Source organism: Corticium candelabrum, chromosome 19 (genome assembly GCF_963422355.1).
Source record: "Corticium candelabrum chromosome 19, ooCorCand1.1, whole genome shotgun sequence".
Lineage (NCBI taxonomy): Eukaryota > Metazoa > Porifera > Homoscleromorpha > Homosclerophorida > Plakinidae > Corticium > Corticium candelabrum.
Window position 1 is genome coordinate 168115 of NC_085103.1, and position 23038 is coordinate 191152.

At 42.8% G+C, this 23038-nt stretch overlaps 2 protein-coding genes across 2 annotated transcripts; both read right to left on the minus strand.

Annotated features, from left to right (window-relative positions):
• Window positions 1–5134: 5134 nt before the first annotated feature.
• Window positions 5135–5754, minus strand: LOC134195263 (uncharacterized). The gene has a single exon (XM_062664270.1). The coding sequence runs from the start codon at window positions 5733–5735 to the stop codon at window positions 5172–5174; it is 564 nt and encodes a 187-aa protein (XP_062520254.1). The 5' UTR covers window positions 5736–5754; the 3' UTR covers window positions 5135–5171.
• Window positions 5755–6115: 361 nt separating this feature from the next.
• Window positions 6116–16068, minus strand: LOC134194754 (superoxide dismutase [Mn], mitochondrial-like). Its single transcript, XM_062663709.1, has 5 exons — window positions 15827–16068; window positions 8389–8505; window positions 8208–8314; window positions 7008–7080; window positions 6116–6385 (listed from the first exon to the last, which is right to left on the minus strand). Exons 1-5 carry the CDS (start codon window positions 16059–16061, stop codon window positions 6240–6242), a joined length of 678 nt encoding a protein of 225 aa, XP_062519693.1. The 5' UTR covers window positions 16062–16068; the 3' UTR covers window positions 6116–6239.
• Window positions 16069–23038: the final 6970 nt, after the last annotated feature.

The following is a 23038-nucleotide window of genomic DNA, read 5'->3' on the forward strand; positions in this document are numbered from 1 at the left end:
CTAGGAGGGCAGTTGAGAGGCAAAGAGGGAAGCCGCCCATATGGAAATCAGACACAGAATAGGTGCTGTACAAGATTATATAGAGAGGCTTGAGAAAGTTCCGGCCACTCCCAGCAAACTCACATCCGTATCTACCTTTGATGACCTGTACATCGATCCTATGCAACTGGCAAACATGAGGCTCGAAGCCTACAAGGGTGATAACGTCATATCGAGAAAGATAGACGCAGATTTGTTGGAGTTATTGACTAAACGATTCAAAACAACAAGGCGTACATTGGTGGAGCACTCAAGGCCTGGAACAAACTGGTTGAACTGTCTGGTCTTCCTACATTTTTTAGGAATGGGATTGATCCATTTTATCTAGGGAGGAGGGTGGAGAGCACAGTACCAACATCGCTCGTTGTAGTGAATAGGGATCCTACAGTCGGGACATCGAATAACCTCTTGGGGCTTGCGGCAGGCGGCAATGCCGTACCAATCGTCTGCTTTGCACGTGCACAACATCTTAACATCATATAGAATTCATTTCTCTAATAGGGCGCAACATTTTTATGTAACCTTTTGCATATGGAGAATCTCAAACATCTGCTGCGTTTGCACGAGGAGGGGCACCTCAGTTTGGTGGCTCTCGAAAAGCATTGAATGTCTTGAACCCACCAATCAAAGACCTCAGCCGTCTCTTACAACTACACGCCCTAGGCTTCTATCAGGCACAAGGTGCTCGACTTGTCATTGTGTGTTCTCACACTTCCGTGAGAGGACATGGACGAAGAGGAGACCGTGAAGGACAAACCATATGATGAGCCTTAATGCAAGCCACTGCCCCCATCTCCAAAACCAAGAGATATAAAAATTATCTTTTATGTAGAGGTGGTAGTAGAGCTGATGGTAACGGTAGGTCTGTTCTTAGATAGATAACCATTGACGACATAAGCTTACAATGTCTTCGTAAGCCTTCATCCCTGGCACATGCTATGGCCCATTCAAGGTTGGAGGTGCCCCATTCAAAGCATAGAATTATGATGTTTATGTAGCCTTTCCCAGCGGCCTGCGCCGTGTAGCGTCAATATCGACAGCGCCCTATTCACGACACAGCCGCACAATGGATTCATGGCCCTTGTCTGTGGAACATATCATAGCATTGTCAATGACTATGGCACCCCATTCGTGACATAAACGCACGAGATTCTCGTAACCCCCTCTGCGGCCCAGGTCATAGTCTCGTGGAAGTCGGTGGCCCCCAATCACGACAGACGCGCTATTTGTGACCACCGCTTGTGGGCCATCTCACAGACATGTCGAAGTTGGTGGCGCCCCAGTCATGACAGAGTCGCATAAAGTGTTCATGCCCGCTGTCCGTGGCCCAGGCCATGGGCAGATCAAACTCAGTGACACCCCAATCGCGACACAAACGCATGACGTTCTCTCAGTCACCACTTGTGGCCCAGAGGATTGCTCAGTTGAGATCAGTGGCTCCCAGTTTGCAGCATAGGTGCACGGTGTGTTCATGACCACCTTCTGCGGCCCAGTCCATGACGTCGTCAGGATTGAATATGTCTTCATAGTTGTAACACAATCGCACGACATGCTCATGGCCTCCATAGGCAGCCATATTCAGTAGCTTCTTGGATATGAGTGGCACCAAGTTCTCGAGCGAGATGCACCATAGTGGCGTGACCACATGTGGCCATAATGGATATAACTTTATTAGGAGAAAGGGTGTACTGGTCTACGATAAAATCTTTATCATTTGGATGCGTTCGAACTCCCAGCCAATGGACCCCTAGAGCTTGCTGCATATAAAGAGGAAAATCGACAAGAGTTGCCCTTTAATAACGCACCGTTTGAGCAGCGGCAAGAACTTTCAACGGAATTGCCATATACAAAAGATTAGATTTCTCTAATAGAGCACCCTATAAGGATAGCGCAAATATCTGTTTTGCAACCACGATTTCACTACCATTCAGCACAATTCTCTCTCAGAAATTCCTTCATCTCGGGCACCTAGGGAGGTGCGCGCCCTCGACGGAGAAAGATACTAGAGACAACAAGACAGACAAAATACAATCTGTGTTAGAACCAAGCACATTTGGTTGAACTCGCGTGGAGGTGGGTCGGGGAAAAAGCTGGTGCACTTTTTGTGCACGCATGTTTGCATTTGTCATTTTTAAAAGTGCGCCAGAAAGGACACTTTATACTACTAGCGAGTAGGTAGAATGCACAAGAGTTTAGATCCTGACGTCTAGAAGAGATCCGTGCATGAATCATTTCAGTAGCCTTGTAGTCAACGCTGCTTCTTCTGCCTAGAAACCCGAGTCGGAGTGGATACATAATTACCACTTACCAGTAAACGTTTCCCATTGCGTCATGTGAAAGACACTCATTGAAAAGCAATCATTTTTAGTTCAACAACGGAGGCAAATTGGGTGTGTAACTAACGTTATTCGGATTATCTTGTCAAGACCTATTTTTAAAGCCTAAGTTGTTTTTCCGTGGAACTGCCCCTTTAAAAGCTTCACTAAAACCAGATTGATATGCACGCAGTGCAATCCTATCTCAGTTATCTTCTCTTGTTTCGTAGAGAACAACTCAAAAACTATAGCTAGAGTCGTTGCTGTTAGGGAAATCTACATGTCTACAGCAGCGTCAACGTCGACAGGATTCGTCGTGATCGGCGTCTAACGTAGCATTGTGCACTCATGTCACAACGGAGACTGGATGCAAACGTACAGTATTCAATGCTGTTTGTCCAAAGCGACTGCAAACAGTCCATAGTTTGTGAGTGATATCTGGAACGGCTTGGTGCTGACGTCATCGAAACAAGTTTTGTTTGGGTAATGATCTCATGTTTTATGCGTTGCAAATAGCATCGAGTACGTTCGCATCCATTCACTATGCTCATTTTATGTTGGCATCCAGTCTCCGTTGTGACACGAGCGCACAACACTGCGTCAGACGTCGATCACGACAAAGCTTGTCGGCATCAATGTTGTCGCGGTCGGTTTGCTACTGTCGATGTGCATATTTCACAAACAGCAAAACTCTAGCTGTAGTTTCGAGTTGTTCTCTATGAATAAGACAAGATAACTGAGATAGGATTGCACTGCGTGCATACCAATCTGGTCTTTAGTGAAGCGTTAAGAAACCGAATCCAGTATTTAGATGACCGATTTTCGGTGATGTGGCAACGCAGCGACTTCAAAGGCAGTTCACCAGACCGTTTTCTCGCCAAGAAGTATGATGCAGCTGGGAAGAGTCTGGCTATGCGAGACTAACCAGCTCAGTCTGGTTCGTAAGATCTTCCATAAGCACCGGAGGCAGACCATGCCTCAGAGGTGCTTAGATCATATGGCAGTCTAGACAGAAGACATGACTTTGCGGAGAATCCGACTGGATCCAAGAAGCACTGTTTTCTGTAAGTGCTGCAGGTTGTGATGGCCTGGAATAATGTCCAGCCTCCGTGCAATGCCTGTGTGTACTGTGCCCAACGCTCCCAACACCACTGGAACAACCAGTGTTCGACACTGCCACATGTGGCTTACCTCCACCTGCAAGTCAATGTATTTTGTCAACTTCTCAGCCTGTTTCCTGGCGATGTTGCCATCAGCAGGATAGCTGATATCAGAGTAACAATGTAATACTTCCCTGTCAGATGTTATGTCCACTTCCGTCTAGTTGGATTACCACTCCTGTTAGACGAGATAGTAGATTCTTCAGGAACGGTGGGCATAGTAGTCTCGCTAGCAGGGTTTGAAGCCAAATGCAAACCATACGCAGAATGAGATTGTTCGACCAGTCGCCCTACTCGTACAACCGTTTCTGGTCTTCCAAACGGCCGTAGGGATTCCAGATGCCAACTTTTTGAACCCTGCTCTGGTTTCCCGACAGGGAACGTGCTCCTCAGCTGGCTCCGAGACGAGCAATACAGCAAACAACCTTGACTCTACATGTATCAATATCCAGGTATTACTATTGTTGTTGAACACAGCAACTTCATTGATATATCATACATAGTAACACATAAGCCAATCGTACTATAACCATTTAAAAAACGTGCACTACCGCAAGCAAGAAGACCACTATATTGTTACCATCTAAATGAGTCATATCACTGTCAACAAATAATTTAGTGCAAGAGTTGACCTTCTGCTGCTATGTCGTCATCACCCTCTCAGTAGGGTAATTGGAGTCTTTACTCTCAACTGGCCATCCACCAACTCAGCAAGTAAGTCCCAGAGAGGTGCATGTTTCAGTGTAATCCATATGGCGCTAGTAACTGGCATATTGATTAATAATTGCTTGCACTACGGGGATTTTGCCAGCTCTGACAGCATGCCCAGTAGATATCAATGACTACCAGGAAAGCTATGATTGTCATTGCTAACGGTCCCCACACCAAATCACAGAAACTCGCCTTCGACGGAAACAAGTCTACTCTCACAGACATAGCTAATAAACAGTGAGAAAGAACCAACAGACTCATTTCATTATATTGCTGTTGCCACTCGGGATAAAATCCAGGCTATCATGGTCAGAGAACCAGAACTCTAACCACTAGGCTATTATTATTATTATTATTGTGTCGTTATGCCCCTCCAGGGGCAAGTGGGGTCTTTACCCCATCTGGGTACCCACCAACCCGGCAGGTAAGCCCACCAGGGGACATGTTTCTGTGTAGTCCACACGGCAATCAATGACTAGCCAATTCGATATAGGTTGCAGGCATTACAGTGACCACGAACTAGGGAGGCAGCACACCTAGTGGATATCAATGATGTGTGTGTGTCGTTATGCTCCTCCATGATGGGCAAGTGGGGTCTTTACCCCATCTGGGTGCCCACCAACCCAGTAGGTAAGTCCAGCAGGGTACATGTTTCTGTGTAGTCCACATAGTGATCAATGACTAGCCAATTCGATATAGATTGTGGGACACCATGCCTAGTGGATATCAAAGACCACCAGGAAAGCGCTGAACGTCATCATCAACGAACGGTTTGCCAGACCACAAACTCCTTAGCGACTGAAACAAGTCATAGTGTCGTGCTCAACCAGATCAGTATTATTATATTATTATTGTCGTGCTCAACCAGATCAGTCTGGTTTGTAAAGTCTATTACAAGTACCGGAAGCAAACCCTGCTTCAGAAGTACTTAGACCATCACGGCTGTCTAGAAAGAAGACATGACTTTACGAAGGATCCGAGTAGATCCCAGAAGCACTGTTTTCTGTAAATGCTGCAGGTTGTGATGACCTGGAATAATGTCCAGCCACCGTGCAATACCTGTGTGCACTGTGCCCAAAGCTCCCAAGACCACCGGAACCACCAGTGTTCGACAATGCCACATGCGGCTTATCTCCACTCGCAAGTCGCTGTACTTCGCCAACTTCTCAGCATGTTTCTTGCCAATGTTGCCATCAGCAGGACAGCTGATATCAATAAGAAGACAAGTGTTTGTCTTCCTATTTCTGAGACAGATGTCTGGACGATTGGCTTTGATCTTCCTGGCAGTGGGGATGGTGGTATCCCACATCATAGTAATGTCATCCGTCTCCACAAGCCTATCAGGATGATGCCGGTACCATCTGCTCTCCACTGGAACCCCAAAATGGCGACAAACATCCCAGTGAATGATGGATGCCACCTGATTGTGTCGATCAGTGTAGTCCGTCTGTGCCAAAGCACTACAGCCTGCCACAATGTGGTCGACTGTTTCCAGGCCTACACTGCACATGCGGCAAGTAGGACTGACATCACGATGTAGAATCTTGCACTCATAGTACTGAGTCCGAAGAGCTTGGTCTTGAGCAGCAACAACCAGTCCCTCAGTTGCAGCAGGAATATTCGCTTATTATTATTATTTATTATTATTATTATTATTATTATTATTATCACTATTGTTGTTGGTGTACCGTGTTGCTGTTGTTGTTGTTGTTGTTGTTGCTGTTGCTGTTAAGATGGGTGTCGCTTCTTTTACTTCACAGTGAGTCATAAACTTGTGTTTATCTAGGGAGGGGTGAAATCTCGAGGTCGTATAAAGAAGAAGGTACAAGTAATAAAAGGAAAGAAACCAAAGAAGGTGACTAAGGCTAAGAAGAGCTCAAAAACACGGTCAGCGTAGAAGTTGTGTTCTTCATCATTCACAGCAAACAGATGTTACATTATTATACGTAGTTATCATCTGCCTGCCAGATAAAGCAAGCAGATGTAGCTTGTCGCAAACTGTTGAGTCTCCACTTCAAGATTTGATCTTGGCAAAGTGCTCAGAAATGTTTGCCCAGTTCACAACCTTCCAAATAGCATTTACATAGTCAGGTCTCACATTCTGGTACTGGAGATAATAAGCATGCTCCCACACATCAATACCAAGGAGAGGAATAAGGCCTGCATCACAAATGTTAGTCACAACAGTGCTTATTCTTGCAAAGTACACAAGTGTGAAATGTGCTGTTCTAACAATGTGAATAGTGCCCTGTTTCCCATCCAGTGCAGGAGGAACATATGAGTAGCTAAGTCACAGAGTGACAGGTCATATTCCAAAAAATATGCCTATTCACTAACAATTTATAGACAAGCAACAATGGCAGAACTACCTAACTACAAGTGGCACAAACATTATACTGTGAAGCTCTACAGCCAGATGTCTGAATATAGTGCTTTTCAAATAGACATGGTCCATGAACACAGCAGGTATTAGTTAGTCAAAATTTCTACACCCAACAGTGGGTCATTCACACTAGATTCTGCAAGCATCCGGTATACAGTACATGTCTACCTACCCAAAAATTGGTGCAGTGTGGGAATTGAGGGTAGCGACTTTAGAATATACATTGAAATTGTCGGAGCAAGTGCAAATGCATTTGGCTGACTGGGCAGTGTCATCTGACTTCTTTTAGTATTTTCAATCTACCTGTCTTGTGTCTTGTCTACAGTATTTAAACTCCAGTTTATTTATTTATCATGTGTATAAGAATTAAAAGTAGCTTGTTGATGACAGTCAAGCTACCTGTTGTTGCTTCCAATGGATCTTGGTTGGCACAAGTTGCAATCTGAAGATGCTGAGCATCTTTGTTGTAACCCTAAACCACAGACAGGACTTAAAATCCAGGATAGGTGTAGTAATGGCACATAGTAAATATATTTATCTGTAAAATTCTTCAAAAATCAGTCTTGTCAGTAGTTGTCATACGTTGCAAGATCTAACTGCTAAGTGGATATTTATCATCCTCTCTACGCTGTAGCTGTGTACATATTGTGATCTCACATTTCACTGAGCACTATGTTTAAATCATCTGATTACAAATTTAGTAGCATATGTTGCACACCTACAAAAAGGTACAGTACAGTTCTAATTTTATCTCTCCCTTTATTAAATCAACCTATTACCAGTTGCTTAACATTTTCTGCGATAATTCTAACATTATTTACTCCAAGAATAAGAGGTAGCAAGTTTCATTTGCAAACACATTGGCAGGCAAGTACAGCATTTATATCACCAATAAGCTGTTCCGGTTGTCATGTAAAAACTGGATTCCGATCTTCATATGAGGACTGTTCATTCACACTTGTCTGAGTACTTCCAGCAATGTGTCTAGGGTATGACAACAGGAAAGGTGTGATAGGACAAACTGCAACGGATTGTGATTCATCTTAGTGATGGTTTTGATTACAATCCATTCTTCCACTTTGGCATCTTTATGATGCAGCCCTGATTGTGTGCTCCCAACAAAATCAACATCCATGTTTGTTTCCACTTCAAAGTTCTAACTAGTCATCTGTGATACGCTTGACAACCATGTGATATGGCCTCTTTCAATGGATAGCCTATGTACCAACCTCTTGAATTTGCACAGCGCATCACCTAATTGCATATTTTACGCTTGAACTTAGACAACCAACTGTTTATTTCATGTCTAACAAACAAATATATGACATGAACTACTTTTTGACTTCTTAAAATTTAATCATTACTGATTAGGTTAAAATAGCAAACATCAGAACACACAACTTTAGTCAAAATCACAATATATACAGTAACATATTGATAAAATGAATACTACTCTGTAAAATCCACTTCAGTAATGTCAAAGTAAACGTATTAATTCTATTGCAAAAAACTGTATAGTGTACAAAAAATGAAACTTCATCCCATCAAATACGTAAGTTAATTATATTATTGCGCATGACAGGTGCTATAGCAACATACCAGCCATCCCCATCCTGAACCTTGTACTGCTGTAGTAGCAGCTGATAGGTTGGACACCAAATTATTGAACGAACCAAAGTCTCTGTTGATAGCAGCAAGCAACTCCCCTACAAGAAAACAATCTTGTTTAATTGACTGCATAGCATGTCCTGATTTCAAGCAACTTGGTAACTCAACCAACCACTAGGCTGTCCACCACCATTAGGTGACAAATTTGTCCAGAAAATGGAGTGGTTGATGTGCCCTCCACCATTGAATTTGACAGCAGACTGCAAGGCCACTGCACTTGTAATATCACCTGTTGGGCATGCATAATACACTATACGTATGCATGCACAATATATACGTATATGTATACACTGTGCATTCCTGTAAAATCAATCAAACCAAAACTGAATATCTAGACAGTTGTCAAAATTGACACAAATACTTATTTTTATTTTTCAAGTACTTGCTCAAGTAAGCCTCCCTAGGTCTAGTAAGTCTCCATTCCCAACTGCAACTTATAGCTCATTCACACAAGCCCTTGTTCATAGCCGACCATTTATACTAGCTAGAGTACGAAAGCGAACCGTGCCAGCTAATGGGTGTGTTTGTGTGATAGAGTACGAAAGCGAGTTGTGCCAGCTAGTGGGTGTGTTTATGTGCACGTTAACACTTATCGTGTGCTGAATGCATGTGCGTGGACGATGATATTTACGGATCAAACCAAGCATTGATTCAGCTATCCTGTCATACGTTATGTTGCTTCTGGTGCATCCTTCACTTTAGGCTTGACTCGGTCATCACTCCAAAGACAGATGAGGCAAACAGTCTCTTGCTCATTCCATGCTATTTTGTAGGTATTCAGCATGCATGAACTGCAACTCAGCTCGATCAGTGTTCACATGGCAGTGACACCATGCCAGCGGCCCAGGTCAGCATGGCTTAGCACACGACTCAACCCACATTCACACAACATTCTGAAACCATGTCAACCAGTGCTGGCCTGGTTACAAGCGCTAGTGTGAACATGGCAGTAGTCTCTACAATTTTCACCCTCATCTAAAGTTCTTGCCCCATGACCATATCATCAATGTTTCGGTACCTGTAAAACTGATTTTCAACTTACTCATGTCCGTAGACCACCTCTACAATAATTGATAAGCTGTTTCTACTGTAGCTCCGGTCTTTAAATCATCACATTGGGATTACAAGTATGTTGCATTTCTCTAAGGACAGTAGCATTGACTAGTAATGTCAGCTTTAGTGCAGCAGAATTGAATGAATCTTAATCTATGTTTTCTGTCAATGACCAAGTCTAAATCAAGTGTGTATATATATATATATATATATATATATATATATATATATATATATATATATATGTTATCTTATCTTTATTGTCAGACTCTCTCAAGAGATCAAGCAACATTCCTCATCTAAAATTTCTCACTGAATATGCGGCCAACTGCAATGTGGTGTGTGTGTGTGTGTGTGTGTGTGTGTGTGTGTGTGTGTGTGTGTGTGTGTGTGTGTGTGTGTGTGTGTGTGTGTGTGTGTGTGTTTCATCTTAATATAATAATGCCAATTCTCGTGAAAATGTCCCAACTGTCATCACACATACCTATCTGCAGTATATTGTCAGAGGGCACGGCAAAGTCGCTGTATTAAAGTCAACCTCTCACTCAATCCAACCTTTTAATTGGTACTTCTTTATTTGTAGCATGCAACACACGCGTGCATTCTCACAATTGGTCAAGCTGTTGCAGATGGGGGAACTATTTCTAGGCCCTACTATCAGGAGCGTTCAGCAGAGAAGATTGGGTAGATAACACCTGATGAGCTGTGTCAGGCAGAGAAAGAGTGAATGGAGTTAAATTGTTGGGAAGTGAGTAGGACTTAAGAGTTAGAGTAAACAACACGCTTGCTTCAACAAGAGGATATATTCATTGTTGCGTATCAGAAAGAAAGACATACTGTTTTTGTCTGATACAGACTTTCTACAATCATTCATCAAAACTAGCAGAGGTCCGAGAAGTAACTATTACTCCATGTTTCAGAAATTTCTCGCCTGTCACATTGAACAAGGAGAACTCTTCATGGAAGTTATTAAGTACAGTTGTAAGACAAAGACTGGGAATATCTGCACAAAATGTGAAGAAAGAGGCCTGAGAGGACCAGCTCTGACAAGAATGCTGAAACCTTACCCAGACTGAGACGCCGGACACTACTCAGTGGCAGAGATGCCTACAGTTAATCGTACTGTCAATGATTGCTTACCACAGGCTCAAATGAAGAGACTCTTTGAAGAAGAAGAGATAAATGTCAACACAATAAGTGAATTTTGCAAAGAATATTTGGTTGACGAGGGAGTTGCTCGGCAATACCTGAATCACCTGCAGCTGCTTTCGGCAAAAGCGTTACAGAAAAACAAGACAACACTATAAAAGCTGCTGCTGCGAAACAGTCACGTATGTACGAAGTGTATGAGCTGTATAAGCAACAGAAGCTGTCCACTCTTAGTCTCTGTGCTACGTTTCTCATTATAAGCTGGCTCCTGAACATAAGAAATTGAAGAAGAAAACACTACAGCTTTTAGTAGAAAGTCACATATCAAAATTTCTTAGTAAAAGAAGCATTGCAGGAAGGACTTGAGAAGCCTAGCAGAGATGTCAGGGTTCCTGACGAAATTGATCATTAAGGATCTGAACACAGTGATGTAGGGTCAAAAAGTCAATCCGATAATATATCCGATGAAGAGTTGTTGGACGTGCTAGAAGATGTAGAGTCAGAAACAAGAGAAGACGAGAAAGACCTTGCAGATTATGTATCTACTAGTAGGTATGGATGTACTCCACAGTCTGCGAAAATCGTGCTTTGTTGACTTTTACTACGACTTCAAAAATGTCAAATATGGTAAACGACCTGCATCACGTGCTTCGTGTGCGGTGCAATCCGTGAAACTCTTCATCGAACTACAGGTGTGTTTCTGACTCATGATCAGTAGTGAGGGTCATGGTTTTATCAACTTCCCTGCCTGGGGGTCACGATATTAAAAGTTTGAGATATGCAGGGTCATGGGGTAGCATCTAGGATTTAGCCCATAACCCCCCACCCTGAGAGTTAAAAATGACCGGCCCCTAACAGTCCAAACTGAAAAATTGAGAAAATCTGGAAGTTGCAATGGAAAAGAGGAAATGTTACAGAGACGATGGAGTATATGCCCTTGGCAGTGCAAACAGTACCTTTAAATATTTGGCAAATATTAAATTTGATGATATATACACGTTCTGTCAACGTATGATGTCACCAGATGTACACCATGTGTTCCTTTCTTCCACTCTATAAGTTTGGCACTTCTATGAAAGTATTGCAGGCACGTGGAAATGGATGCAGCCCATCTACGTGAGAGTCTATAGAAACCTACACCAATTAATGATGGGCTCCAGACGTTACACTGATTGTGGAATTTATATTATATTGAATCTATTCAACCAAACTCTACCATGCATGCTCACTAAACGTTACATATTACATACAATCACAGTAACACCACATCTCCCCTCTTACAAGTCTAGTCTAGAAGGGGTCTTATATGAGTACAGTAGACCACTGATTATCTGACCCCCCATTGAAGCGTCAGAGTATCAACCATACCTCAGAGTTCCAGTCTGCTTTCACAAGGTCAGCTTGTGAAAGTTCCTTTAGTCATACCGATTAACAATATTCCCTGGCTCTTGCACAGGTGGGATCTCCCTTCTGGTCTCTGCTATCTCTCAAGTCATTGTTTCGTGGTTGGAAGGGCATTGATGATAATCAATGCTCGAAAAATTGGCCCAACTAGTTGTCTTCATTTGATGGGTGTCCAAAAAATTTAGGCAGTCAAAATTCTTAGTCAATGACGTTATTGATATCAATCATGGTGTTTAGCGGTATACCGCAATTTTGGAGCACACACGAGGAGAGGACTGGGTACGAGTCTAGTGCAAGCATACAGCACAGTATTCCGTACTTCACAATGGCATGCAACCAAGCGTATCCAACACATTACCGCTGAGCCAATGGATACGACGTGTTACACTAGACAGAGCTATGGCATCTTCGTGGAAGCAGGGAAGACAATAGTGATAGCCAATCAAATTAGTGATTAAATGCATACCACCTCTCTTTGTCAAAACAAGGCGGAGTTTCAACCAGACTTCCACATATCACATTGCGGAAGTTGTCCGGTTCTTGCTACTAAAATCATATCTACCTATTTCGACCTACAGGATTTACATTGTCTCCACTTCCTCACGTGCTCCCTGGTCATAAACTTCATGCCTGTACTCTGTCAGAATCCTGAGATGGTTCTCACACTCCCCGTTTCATTATCCGGGATATGAGCAGTTTGTCAATGTATGCTACTAGCGTATTAATTTACTACGCTTACATGTCATTGTATGACAAATGTCCCAATGCGAGCGTCAACCACGAAGTGGCGCATGTTTCAGTACACTACAGCTATTCGTCTGTATACTGAGAAAGCCATTACAAACTAGCCTTGGTCTGCCACAGTCGTCATCTGATGACCTAGACTACAACGCTAGTCGTCAGTTGTAAAATTTAACTCGTCAAATGAAAACTTGACAACCTACTTTTCGAGCCTTGATGATGCTCATAAATCCCTCAGCTTCCTCTTCTACTGGATCGATGTTGGGTGCATTATGCTTGGGTTTCTGAGACAATGCATCAGCTGTACAAAGATGTTTCCCGGGGATGTGATACATAGTACAACTGAATCTCACCATTCTCAGCCAGAATGTGAGTACCCTCGATGGTAAGTCATCCAAGTGTTTTACACTCAAAAGAGGGACCACTGGCTATGATCCGTCTCGATTTCAAATTGATGACCCAAGAGACATTGTGAGCATAGCCGCACTCGCTTGCAGACATCGAACAAGACGCATATGCCACTGGCTTCCAGGTGTCCTTACACTCCCGTAAGAGGACGAACCCCAGTCCATAAGAGGATGGATCTGCTGACACTCTAGTGTTTGCTCGCAAGTCGTAAAGTGCTATCACTGCTGGTTGGGTAAGTTCTTTCTTTACCATTTGGAAAGTAGCCTCCTGATCGGAACTCCTAACCCACTTTCTTTTACTGCTCAGCAGTTCCCTGAGTGGTTGACTTATCTCTGCTAGGCTTGGGGAGAACTTGCCCAGTTGGTTCACCATCCCCATGAACTGTCTGCGTTTGGTACATTGCTTGGAGGCCCCAGTTTGCAGATAGCAGAGGTCATGTTGGGGTCGACCTGTATTCCATTTGCATTGATGATGTGTCCTACGAACTTCACACGACTCCTTCCAAACTCACACTGGGCAAGGTTAAGCATAACCCCTGCTGCTTCCAGACGTTGTAGATCTGCTGTTAGTCTCTCACTGTGGGCTTCCTTGTTGGTTCCAACTATAAAAACGTCATCCATGGAACAGAGGACTCCGTCTATTCCCTCCAGAATTTATTCATCCTTTTCTGAAAAAGTTCAGGTGCACAGGAAATGCCAAAAGGAAGTTTACGATAACAATATCTTTCTTGTGGGGTGATGAAGGTCATCAGATGTTGTGATTGTTTGGCTAGGGGTATTTACCAAAACCTACTGTTTTTTGCATCAACCTTACGGAAGACTGAGGTACCTGCCAACTGAGTTAATGTCTTATCTACCCTGTGAATTGGATGGACTTCTCGAAGGACACTCTCATTCAATGGCTTCATATCACAGATCCTCACCTCTCCAGATTTTTTGGAACCACTGCCATTCCGACACACCATGGAGTGGGTTCGTCGACTCTCTAATTCCCATCTGTTCCATGCAATCTAATTCACAGGTGGGCCTACAAATAAATCGATCGTCAAATATGTCGTAGCTATCTCACGAGTGCAGGCTCTCCAAACTTTGCGTACGTGTTATTCTTCTTCCTTATGCTCAATTTACTTCTTGCAGAACGGTTTCAGAATTTCTGAGACCATAGTTCGTGATCAAGCATCCTGTTCACGACGTTCCGGTGGTCGTTTGTGTGCTTCCGGACCTCACAAGGCTAAAACCAAACCTGGATGCTTCACAAACCTGGATGCGTTAACTAACCTGGATGAGTGTAGAATAGAAAATAGCTAAAACTTTAGTAGCTTCTCAGAATCTCTTCGTGGAGGATCGTAAGGTGTTGAGCAATGGAGAATGCCAATGCTTTGACTCAGAAATGAATATCCCGAATCTGTAAATGGTGCAAGTGATTTGTATCATAAAGAATAGATGAACAGTACAGTACTAAATACTTCTAAAACAACAAGAACATAGCTTGTAAAGGCTGATTTGTGTACATAAATTCTGAACAGTAGTGGGCGTGGCTCCAACAAGACCTGGTGGGCGTATCCGCCATCAGTAATATTTGCGTACGAATTTTTGGCAGAGAAAGTGTAGTAATACTGCTGTTATGAACTGATCATCTGACTCTCGTTCCCACTGTGCTCTGCGGTTAAAGTGGGCTCTCTCAAAGATAATAAAAGGACTCATCAAACTTAGTCATCACCTTTTTTAACTTCTTTCGGTCAGCTGCCGTGATGTTTGTTGAGGTAAGAACAGCGTCTGCTTCCTCACCGATGCAGTATAGTAGGATGCTAAGTTGACGATCATCATCTTCACCAGCCAAGCCAGGTGCGACGCAGCACTGCTCGAACCTGCGAATCCATTTTATCAAGTTGTCCGGGCTTCGCAAGTCGAGTGCATCTGGAGTTTGAAGTCTAAGGCTTGTCATTCCCAGCCTCTGACACCATGTGGTATTTATTATCTCAGATCTATTCAACCAACTCTATCACGCATGCTCACTAAACATTACATATAACATACAATCACAGTAACACCACAATGATGACGGCAGATACAGTTTTTAAACTTACTGTATCCTTTATAAAGAGACTGGCAATGGTCATGATTAATACGCTGTGGCAGTGATGCATGGATTTGTGATAATGTTTGTGACTCTAGGTATGCATATGCACAATCAGATATTGACAAATATTAACTTTGGCAATTCTCTCATCCATCACCTAATCAAACCCTTCACTAAACTTCCTGGTCTACGGTATCTACAGTACATGCATCACTAATATATTACCCATTAACTTACACTTAAATTTACGAAGTGGCTAGGGGTCTGGCAGTCACTTGTCAATAGTGCATGCCAAAACTATTGGCACGACTCCAGTAGCCCCAACCCGGTTTTGCACTCCTATACTGTGCCAATTGGGTTACATGGAGGTTCTAGGGTGAGAGGAGCGAAGTGACTGGTGGGGACTCGGGTGGAGCACCCAGTCGGCGGTATACTGTTTACCACCCTTGCCAACAGGAGTTGAGCTAAATTCTATCCTGTCTATGGGTCGGTAGAAGGAGCAGTCGGCAGCCAGTGCATGATACAAACAGTTCACGAGATGGGTTGGGGATACTGCCAGACTCCAAAAATATGCGCTTACTGTGTCCGGCTGCCAGACCTCTAGCCACGTGCTAAATATTAACATTTACACATTTCTACTAACTAAATTTACATATTTCCTCCTCAATTTTACCTCAGTGCAACATAAAAGGGCATGAAAATCCACTACTGTTTACCTCGAGCTAGTGCTTCCGCCATTTTCTCTTCTGCCACATTGAGATTATTGACATAGGTAGCATGATGTTTGCTGTGGTGCAGCTGCATGATCTCTGCAGATATTGTTGGTTCAAGAGCTCCATAATCGTAGGGAAGATCAGGAAGAGTGTGATTTTGCTTTGGCACTCGCCAGCTACAGCATGACGCGGAAAGTTCCAACAAGGGAAGACACGAACGGACACGCAACAGCGCCATAATTATAGCTAACGCGCGTTATTGTAGACACTTTCACGCGTGCGCAAAATATAAATCTTGTGTGGCGCACTGCAGTTGAGTTTCAGGTCTACAAAATTTAAATTATCTTTACTATCAACAAGCAGACAAAAGGCAAACAATTATAGACATATGACAATCAGTACTTACCGTAAATGCACTTCATGAATCTAAAATTTCTAGTCATATTGTGTTCTAGTAAGTCTGCACCTTAATTAACTTAAAAATCTAAAACCAATTTTCTTGTCATGTTTGCAACTAGAACTATCAATTTCCAACATAAAAGAATTTTCTATTTTTCCGTTGCAGTTACCCTCTAGTTAGTCTAGCGTTCTAAAGGATCCATTGACTAAACGGTACACATCCGTAATCCACAGTCTGTTAAATACAAAAAACGTCGTTAAAATTAAGTGACTTCGTCGACTCTATACTCCAGCATGCACACAATTGTAAGTAGCTATAGAAAAACTAAATCACTTTACTTTAAGTCAAAAACAACTTGTTCGTGCTTCTTTCCAAGCGAGTCAAAGACAAGAAAGGCTTAATGAAATATATCTATAATCTTAATTCATTGAAGAAATACAAATGAACACAAAACTTAGTAAACAAATACATTCATGGCTTACAACTTCTATCCAATGATTGGTTAAGTAAACTGGAATGGCAAGAAGCTCATAATGAAACATTTAGCTAAAAAATCAACACAAATCATTTTCTCAAAGTGTTTTTATACTTGTTTCATTCACTCTTTAGCTATGTAGGTTAAGTGAGTCTTTATTCTTCGTACGTAGTATACCACTGAGCACTCAGTCTCCCTGATACTGAATGGTCGACATAGGGCGCGAGTACGGTCTGTTCGACAAGGACTGGAAAACTCTCTTTGATTTTTCCTGACGTCCACAACTTTCAATGGCCATCGTGACAGCAATTTCGTGATTTTATACGTTTATCGTCTAACGTTTTGTCGTGTTTTGCGCGCAAAAGGTCACGCTACATAGCAAAATCCCATTCGAACGAATTCGTCTGAATGGGATTTCGACATTTCCAACCTATCCAGAGCTGTTTCAAAGTACTGAATGAGTTGCTTCTATTGTGAAAAGTAGTGCCATTGCATTTTCAGCATCGGCAGACGTAAGACGTGAACATGAAATGGCAAATGAGTCGTCAAAAGGCGCGAGTGCGGTCTGGTCAACAAGGACAACGAATCTTACCTTGCGTTTCTTGACGTCAAGAAGCTTCAATGGCCATCGTGAAAGCAATGCCGTGATTTGATACGTTTAGCGTCTAACGTTTTGTCGTGTTTTACGCGCAAAAGATCACGCTAGATAGCAAAATCCCATTCGAACGAATTCGTCTGAACGGGATTTCGACATTTCTGACCGATCCAGAGCTGTTTCAAAGTACTGAATGAGTTGCTTCTATTGTGAAAAGTATTGACATTACATTTTCAGCATCGGCAGACGTAAGGCGAGAGCATGAAACGGCGAATAAGTCGTCGAAAGGCGCGAGTACGGTCTGGTCGGCAAGGACAACCGAATCTTACTTTGCGTTTCTTGACGTCTCCAAGCTTCAATGGCCATCGTGACAGCAATGCCGTGATTTGATACGTTTATCGTCTAACGTTTTGTCGTGTTTTGCGCGCAAAAGATCACGCTAGATAGCAAAATCCCATTCGAACGAATTCGTCTGAACGGGATTTCGACATTTCCGACCGATCTAGAGCTGTTTCAAAGTACTGAATGGGTTGCTTCTATTGTGAAAAGTAGTGACATTGCATTTTCAGCATCGGCAGACGTAAGGCGTGAACATGAAAGCGTCGAATCTACCCGTCGAGATGCGCGAGTACGGTCTGGTTGACAGGGCCGTCAAACTTTGATTTGCTTTTCTGACTCTCAAAAGCATTTTAAGTGGTTTCCATAACAGCGCAGGCAATTTTTAGGTTTAGTAGATAACGTCTAACGTCAAAATTTTACCAAGGCAAACTTGTCTTGGGTTCATATAGGAGTTCTACGTCGTTTCTGAAAACGACTAGACTTTGCAGACTGTGTAAAAGTGAGCGAAATGTGTATGTATTGCATTCAGAAAGTTCAACGTCTCAACCGAAGACGAAAAACATGAAAATCCCATTGGGACGAAAGATTCTTCCCAGTCCCGTTCGAACGAAAGAATCCCAGTAAAAAGATGAACAGCTAGCTCTCTACTGAAATCTGCTGTAGATTTCGGGTTTATAGCCACGTTCATGATCGTTTCAGAAGATATGAGCTACGTTCACAGCCTTACAATAGCTCTTCAGGAATCATCGCTGAACATCATTTGTGCGTACGAAATCGTTAGTGATGTGAATGACCAGCTTAAGAAGGCTCGCATGGCTGTTGATGGTACACCATGCTAACTGGTGGGATAGGGCAGTGGCAATGGCATCAACGGTAGGAAATTTTGTGGTTGCTATCAAGTTAGCTAATCGTGGTATTGATGTTTGTTGTTTATTCAAGGTCGACACTGAGCCATCCACGCCTAGAGTGTATGACAGACACACACATCGAGACAATGCTGTTGCTGTCTCTCCATCAGACTACTTCAAGAAGACAGTGACTATCCCCATGCTAGATGAGGTATGTGGCCACTTGGATGCTAAGTTTGAAAAACATTAACAGATTGTCGTCTTATTCCTGAAAATATAGCAGCCCACCCAGAAAAAAGCAAGTTGGCAGCTTTGGCGTTTGCGGAGCAATGCCAAGATGATTTGCCGGATGGTCATTCTCTAGCAACCTATTCAGCGGAGTTGAATCGTTGGTGCGATAATGCCGTGACTAGTTCAGAGAAAGGCTTAGAATTACCTTCGTCACTGGTAGCGTCCGTAGCACTTTGGTTGCTCACTGTCATTGCCGTCTTACCTGTCACGACATGCTCTTGTGAGAGAAGCTTTAGCTCTCTGAGACGCCTCAAGACGTACTTTCGCACCACAATGATGCGACCCCGTCTGGATGGTCTGGCCTTGATGCACGTTCACTACACGAGAGAAGTGAACATTGACGAAGTAATTCGACACTGTTTAATTGAGTTCCCCACGGAGTACTATTAGTCCAATCACGGTTACGGCACGGGTCGGTAACATACCCAATAGCTCTACCGTGTCTGAAGCCAGTGATGAAAACTCGTATGATGAGTATGACTAATGCGAGTGTTTATAAACAGTCTATACAGTTGCATAGACTTATATGATTATCAGGGAGTGCGGTAGCACTCCCTATGTAGAGATGCGAAGAATCTAAAATGGCGCCCCATACAAAGTATCCAAACGCATCTGAACCGGATCTCTCAGAATTCATTACAGAGATCTCGGACCCACGTAGCGTTCAACGTTCCTAATGGTAGCCAGACTATCACCGCTGACACTAGGCGCCTCAGAAGCCAGCTATCGGCAAGTAAAAAAACCCGATTTATTCTTTCACATTTCACATTTCACTTTTCACATTTCACTTTTCACATTTCACTTTTCACATTTCACTTTTCACATTTCACTTTTGTCAGCCAGGCTAGCGCCTCACTCGAAGCAGCTACAACGACGAGAGTCACACCAAACGATTCGCTCTTGTCCGAAGAATTGCACTGATCCACCAGCTAGAAATGTGCAAAGTCACCTTGTATCAGTCAACTGCTGCCATGCAATTCCACGTATTGCTTAATTCCCACAACGCCATGTTGTTCCGATCACGTGTGTACATGTGACTACCGTTTGGAAGCCTAGCTGCCACTTCCACCTGCTGCTACATGCTGCTTACAGTTGCGTGTAGTTGAACATGTACGACTATGCTCAACGGCGCGGCGTCCTGTCTGACCCTCTGTGAATGTAAGCGTGTATCTCTTTCGTGGAACCCTAGGTAATGGGAGTTGTTTATAGATGCAATCAGTGTTATTACGTACATCCGTCAGCTGCTACGTACATCCGTCAGCTACGTACTTCCGTGTATGCTGAGCATAACGTGGGAGTTGTTTAGAGATGCAATCAAAGATTGAAATCACAGCCGAGCTGCACACGTTAGTACTGTCATTGCCATTTCAAACTACACAAGTCTAAACAGACTATCACCGCTGACACTAAGCGCCTCAGAAGCCAGCTATCAGCAAGTAAAAAACCCGATCTATTCTTTCACATTTCACATTTCACTTTTGTCAGTCAGGCTAGAAGGTCACTTGAAAAGAAATACCGTAGCTAAACTGGGATGTGCAGCGTCTAATTACAGCCTGAAATTCGTGGCCTAGGGTGGGAGGGGCGGCTGGACAGAGAGTGCAACCTTCACGTGGTCTGTCCTGGGGTTTTGATCATGAAAGTATTCTCACATGTTCAAAATGCTAAGCACTCCGTTTACTAAAACTGTCATTTTCATCTAAAAATGTATGAAACAAGTCCAAAAACATTTTGAGAAAATGATGGGTATGTAGGAATGGGTATGTACATATGTCATTCATGCCCATCTCCAACATCACACTCTTTTTACCTATATCGCTTGCAGCAGTTGTGAATGTGATGTAGGAGATGGGCATAAATCCATATGTACATACCCATCCCTACATACCCATCATTTTCTCAAAATGTTTTTGGACTTGTAGTTATATGATAATCACAGGCAGTGTAGACTAGTTATCAGCAGTTCTGTTCGGGACTCTTCAGCTGTTGTAAAGTATTATGCTATATGGCTTTTTGTCTTTGTTTTTTTGTAAAAGAATTATATTGGCAGGTTCAACAGTGTTGGATGGGCGTAGTCAAAGCGTGTCCTATCGGGAACCACCTAAATTAGAGAGCCGTGTACGCCACTGTTATTAGTGCTGTTCTGTTACACGCGTGCGTGAGGAAAAATTACAACGCTTGGGCTTGGGCTGTAGCGTACGTATACGTTGCATGTGCATGGTTACAACATAGTACTCCACCAGCTCAAAAGTCTGTGAAGATGCCCATGGCCCAAGGCGTCCAACAGAAGCACTCTTCGGAAAATGACAGCACAAGAGAACTGCCCAAGTTTGAAGACACAGGACTACCCACTCACTTATGCCGGTTCATGGAGAAACGCGCAGAAAATGCTTAATTAACACACCAAACAGTATTGTAGATGCTCCAGGTAATTCCGGTGGGAAAATGGCGATTATAGCCTTACCACATCACACCCTCATCTTGTCAAAACGCCAGGAACAGGTAAATTTGTGTGCGGATGTCAAGCTTACCGTGAACGCAATTTGTGTGCTTACGCAATTTCTACAGCTGCGTATACCTGCCAAATTTGGGAATTACTGTCAAATTTCCATAAGAGTGCATGATCAAGCAATCTTATGGAATGCTCCAGCCAAGAGGCATCCAAACAGATGTCAAGCTTACCCTGAACGCAATTTGTGTGCTTACGCAATTTCTACAGCTGCGTATACCTGCCAAATTTGGGAATTACTGTCAAATTTCCATAAGAGTGCATGATCAAGCAATCTTATGGAATGCTCCAGCCAAGGGGCATCCAAACAGATAGGGAAAAAGCCAGGACATCAGGAGAGAAAAAGAAAACGCACCTGTTCCCCCAGAAAAACTGAGAGCATGACGTCTAGCTATAGACAGCCAAGTGCCAACATTCCAGGGCAGCCAAGAAGTCCCGACCAGAAAATGCTTCCCAATCACGAGAAGACCGTCTCACCTACAAACTAAAATGGTTGAAAGGTACACGGGTAAAGAAATGTTATGGCTGCGGAGGTTCCATTCGTGATCCACCTCATGTATCTCCTCCACCCAATGACATGGTCTTCACTTGCAACGAGTATAGATTGTACCCCACCACAGAGGGAACATTGAGATTCTCCATTAAAAAGGAAGCCACCCATTATCATTTATCCATTGCTTGCATTCAATAACAACAAAAAACAAGAACTTCAATCCTCAAGATGTTGAAATATCAGAGGAAGATCATAAACGATTTCTTGCAAGCCACAAAGAGCTCCTTAAAGTTATCTTGGGTGTTGACATGTAGCTTAATTAATAAAAACTGCTAAAAGATTTAGTTAGAAAAAGATTTTGTTTCAATTGTTGGGCAGACTCATTAATCATAGGATCATTTTAGCGTAAACAAACAGCTAAGAACAGTTCAGGACATGACACAATACAATTTTGTCAATTTTTTGCTTGCTGTTATCAAAAGAACTGTTTACATAATAAGTGCTAGTCTAATTAATTAATACCATTCAAACACACACTTTCCTGTTAGACTAGTTAAAAGGATTAAAAAAACAGTTCCAAAAACTGGTTAGAATTTATACACAATGAACACCTACGCGCGTACAAGTACATTCCCACACCTAATGAGGCCGCCAGTACTTTGCACGTTGACAATGCGCTTCCCGCACCATTCTTACATTGAAGAACCAAGATGCAGCAATTTCCGTGACCTTCACTGTCCTAGCAATTTAATGCAGTTTCATCTATCTATATATGTATAAAGGAGAAGGTCTGTCTGTCTGTCTGTCTGTCTGTCTGTCTGTCCAATACATATATTTTCAATATTGAAATCTACATTCAACACAACTAAGCAACTCTACTGTCCCAATCGCACAAAATCTCTACCAAACTAAAACTCTACAGAAACCAGCCCTATATAGGGCTGTACAGTAAAGCACATTAATAATTGTGTATGTTGTTCATTCTCTTCACTTTCCTTGTATGTTCCAGTAAGCGGGATGTCTTCCTAGTAATCACTCTAGCGTTACATTGTTGTAACTGAACTGATAAGCGTTGTCTCCAATATATTGTAAAATTGGATGCATTCTGATGACCGTCCTCATCATGAGACATGAGAGAAAGAGTCTTTAAAAACTGTTGAGCGTCATCACCCCATCTGCCATAATGTTCAAATACCAAAGAGATTGCTGTTGGTGTATACCCTCCTGGTAGCAGTAGGAAGTCATACTTTGTATGTTTGATCTTTTCT

What these genes read in the sequence shown, in the direction of transcription:
- LOC134195263 (XM_062664270.1), bottom strand. Translation starts at nt 5,735, where the DNA reads ATGTGCAGTGTAGGCCTGGAAACAGTCGACCACATTGTGGCAGGCTGT.
- LOC134194754 (XM_062663709.1), bottom strand. Translation starts at nt 16,061, where the DNA reads ATGGCGCTGTTGCGTGTCCGTTCGTGTCTTCCCTTGTTGGAACTTTCC. An exon ending in TGGTGGTGGACAGCCTAGTG is followed by an intron (nt 8,315 to 8,388) that starts GTTGGTTGAGTT and finishes GTTTTCTTGTAG; the next exon opens with GGGAGTTGCTTGCTGCTATC. An exon ending in TCCATTGGAAGCAACAACAG is followed by an intron (nt 6,386 to 7,007) that starts GTAGCTTGACTG and finishes TTTGTGATGCAG; the next exon opens with GCCTTATTCCTCTCCTTGGT.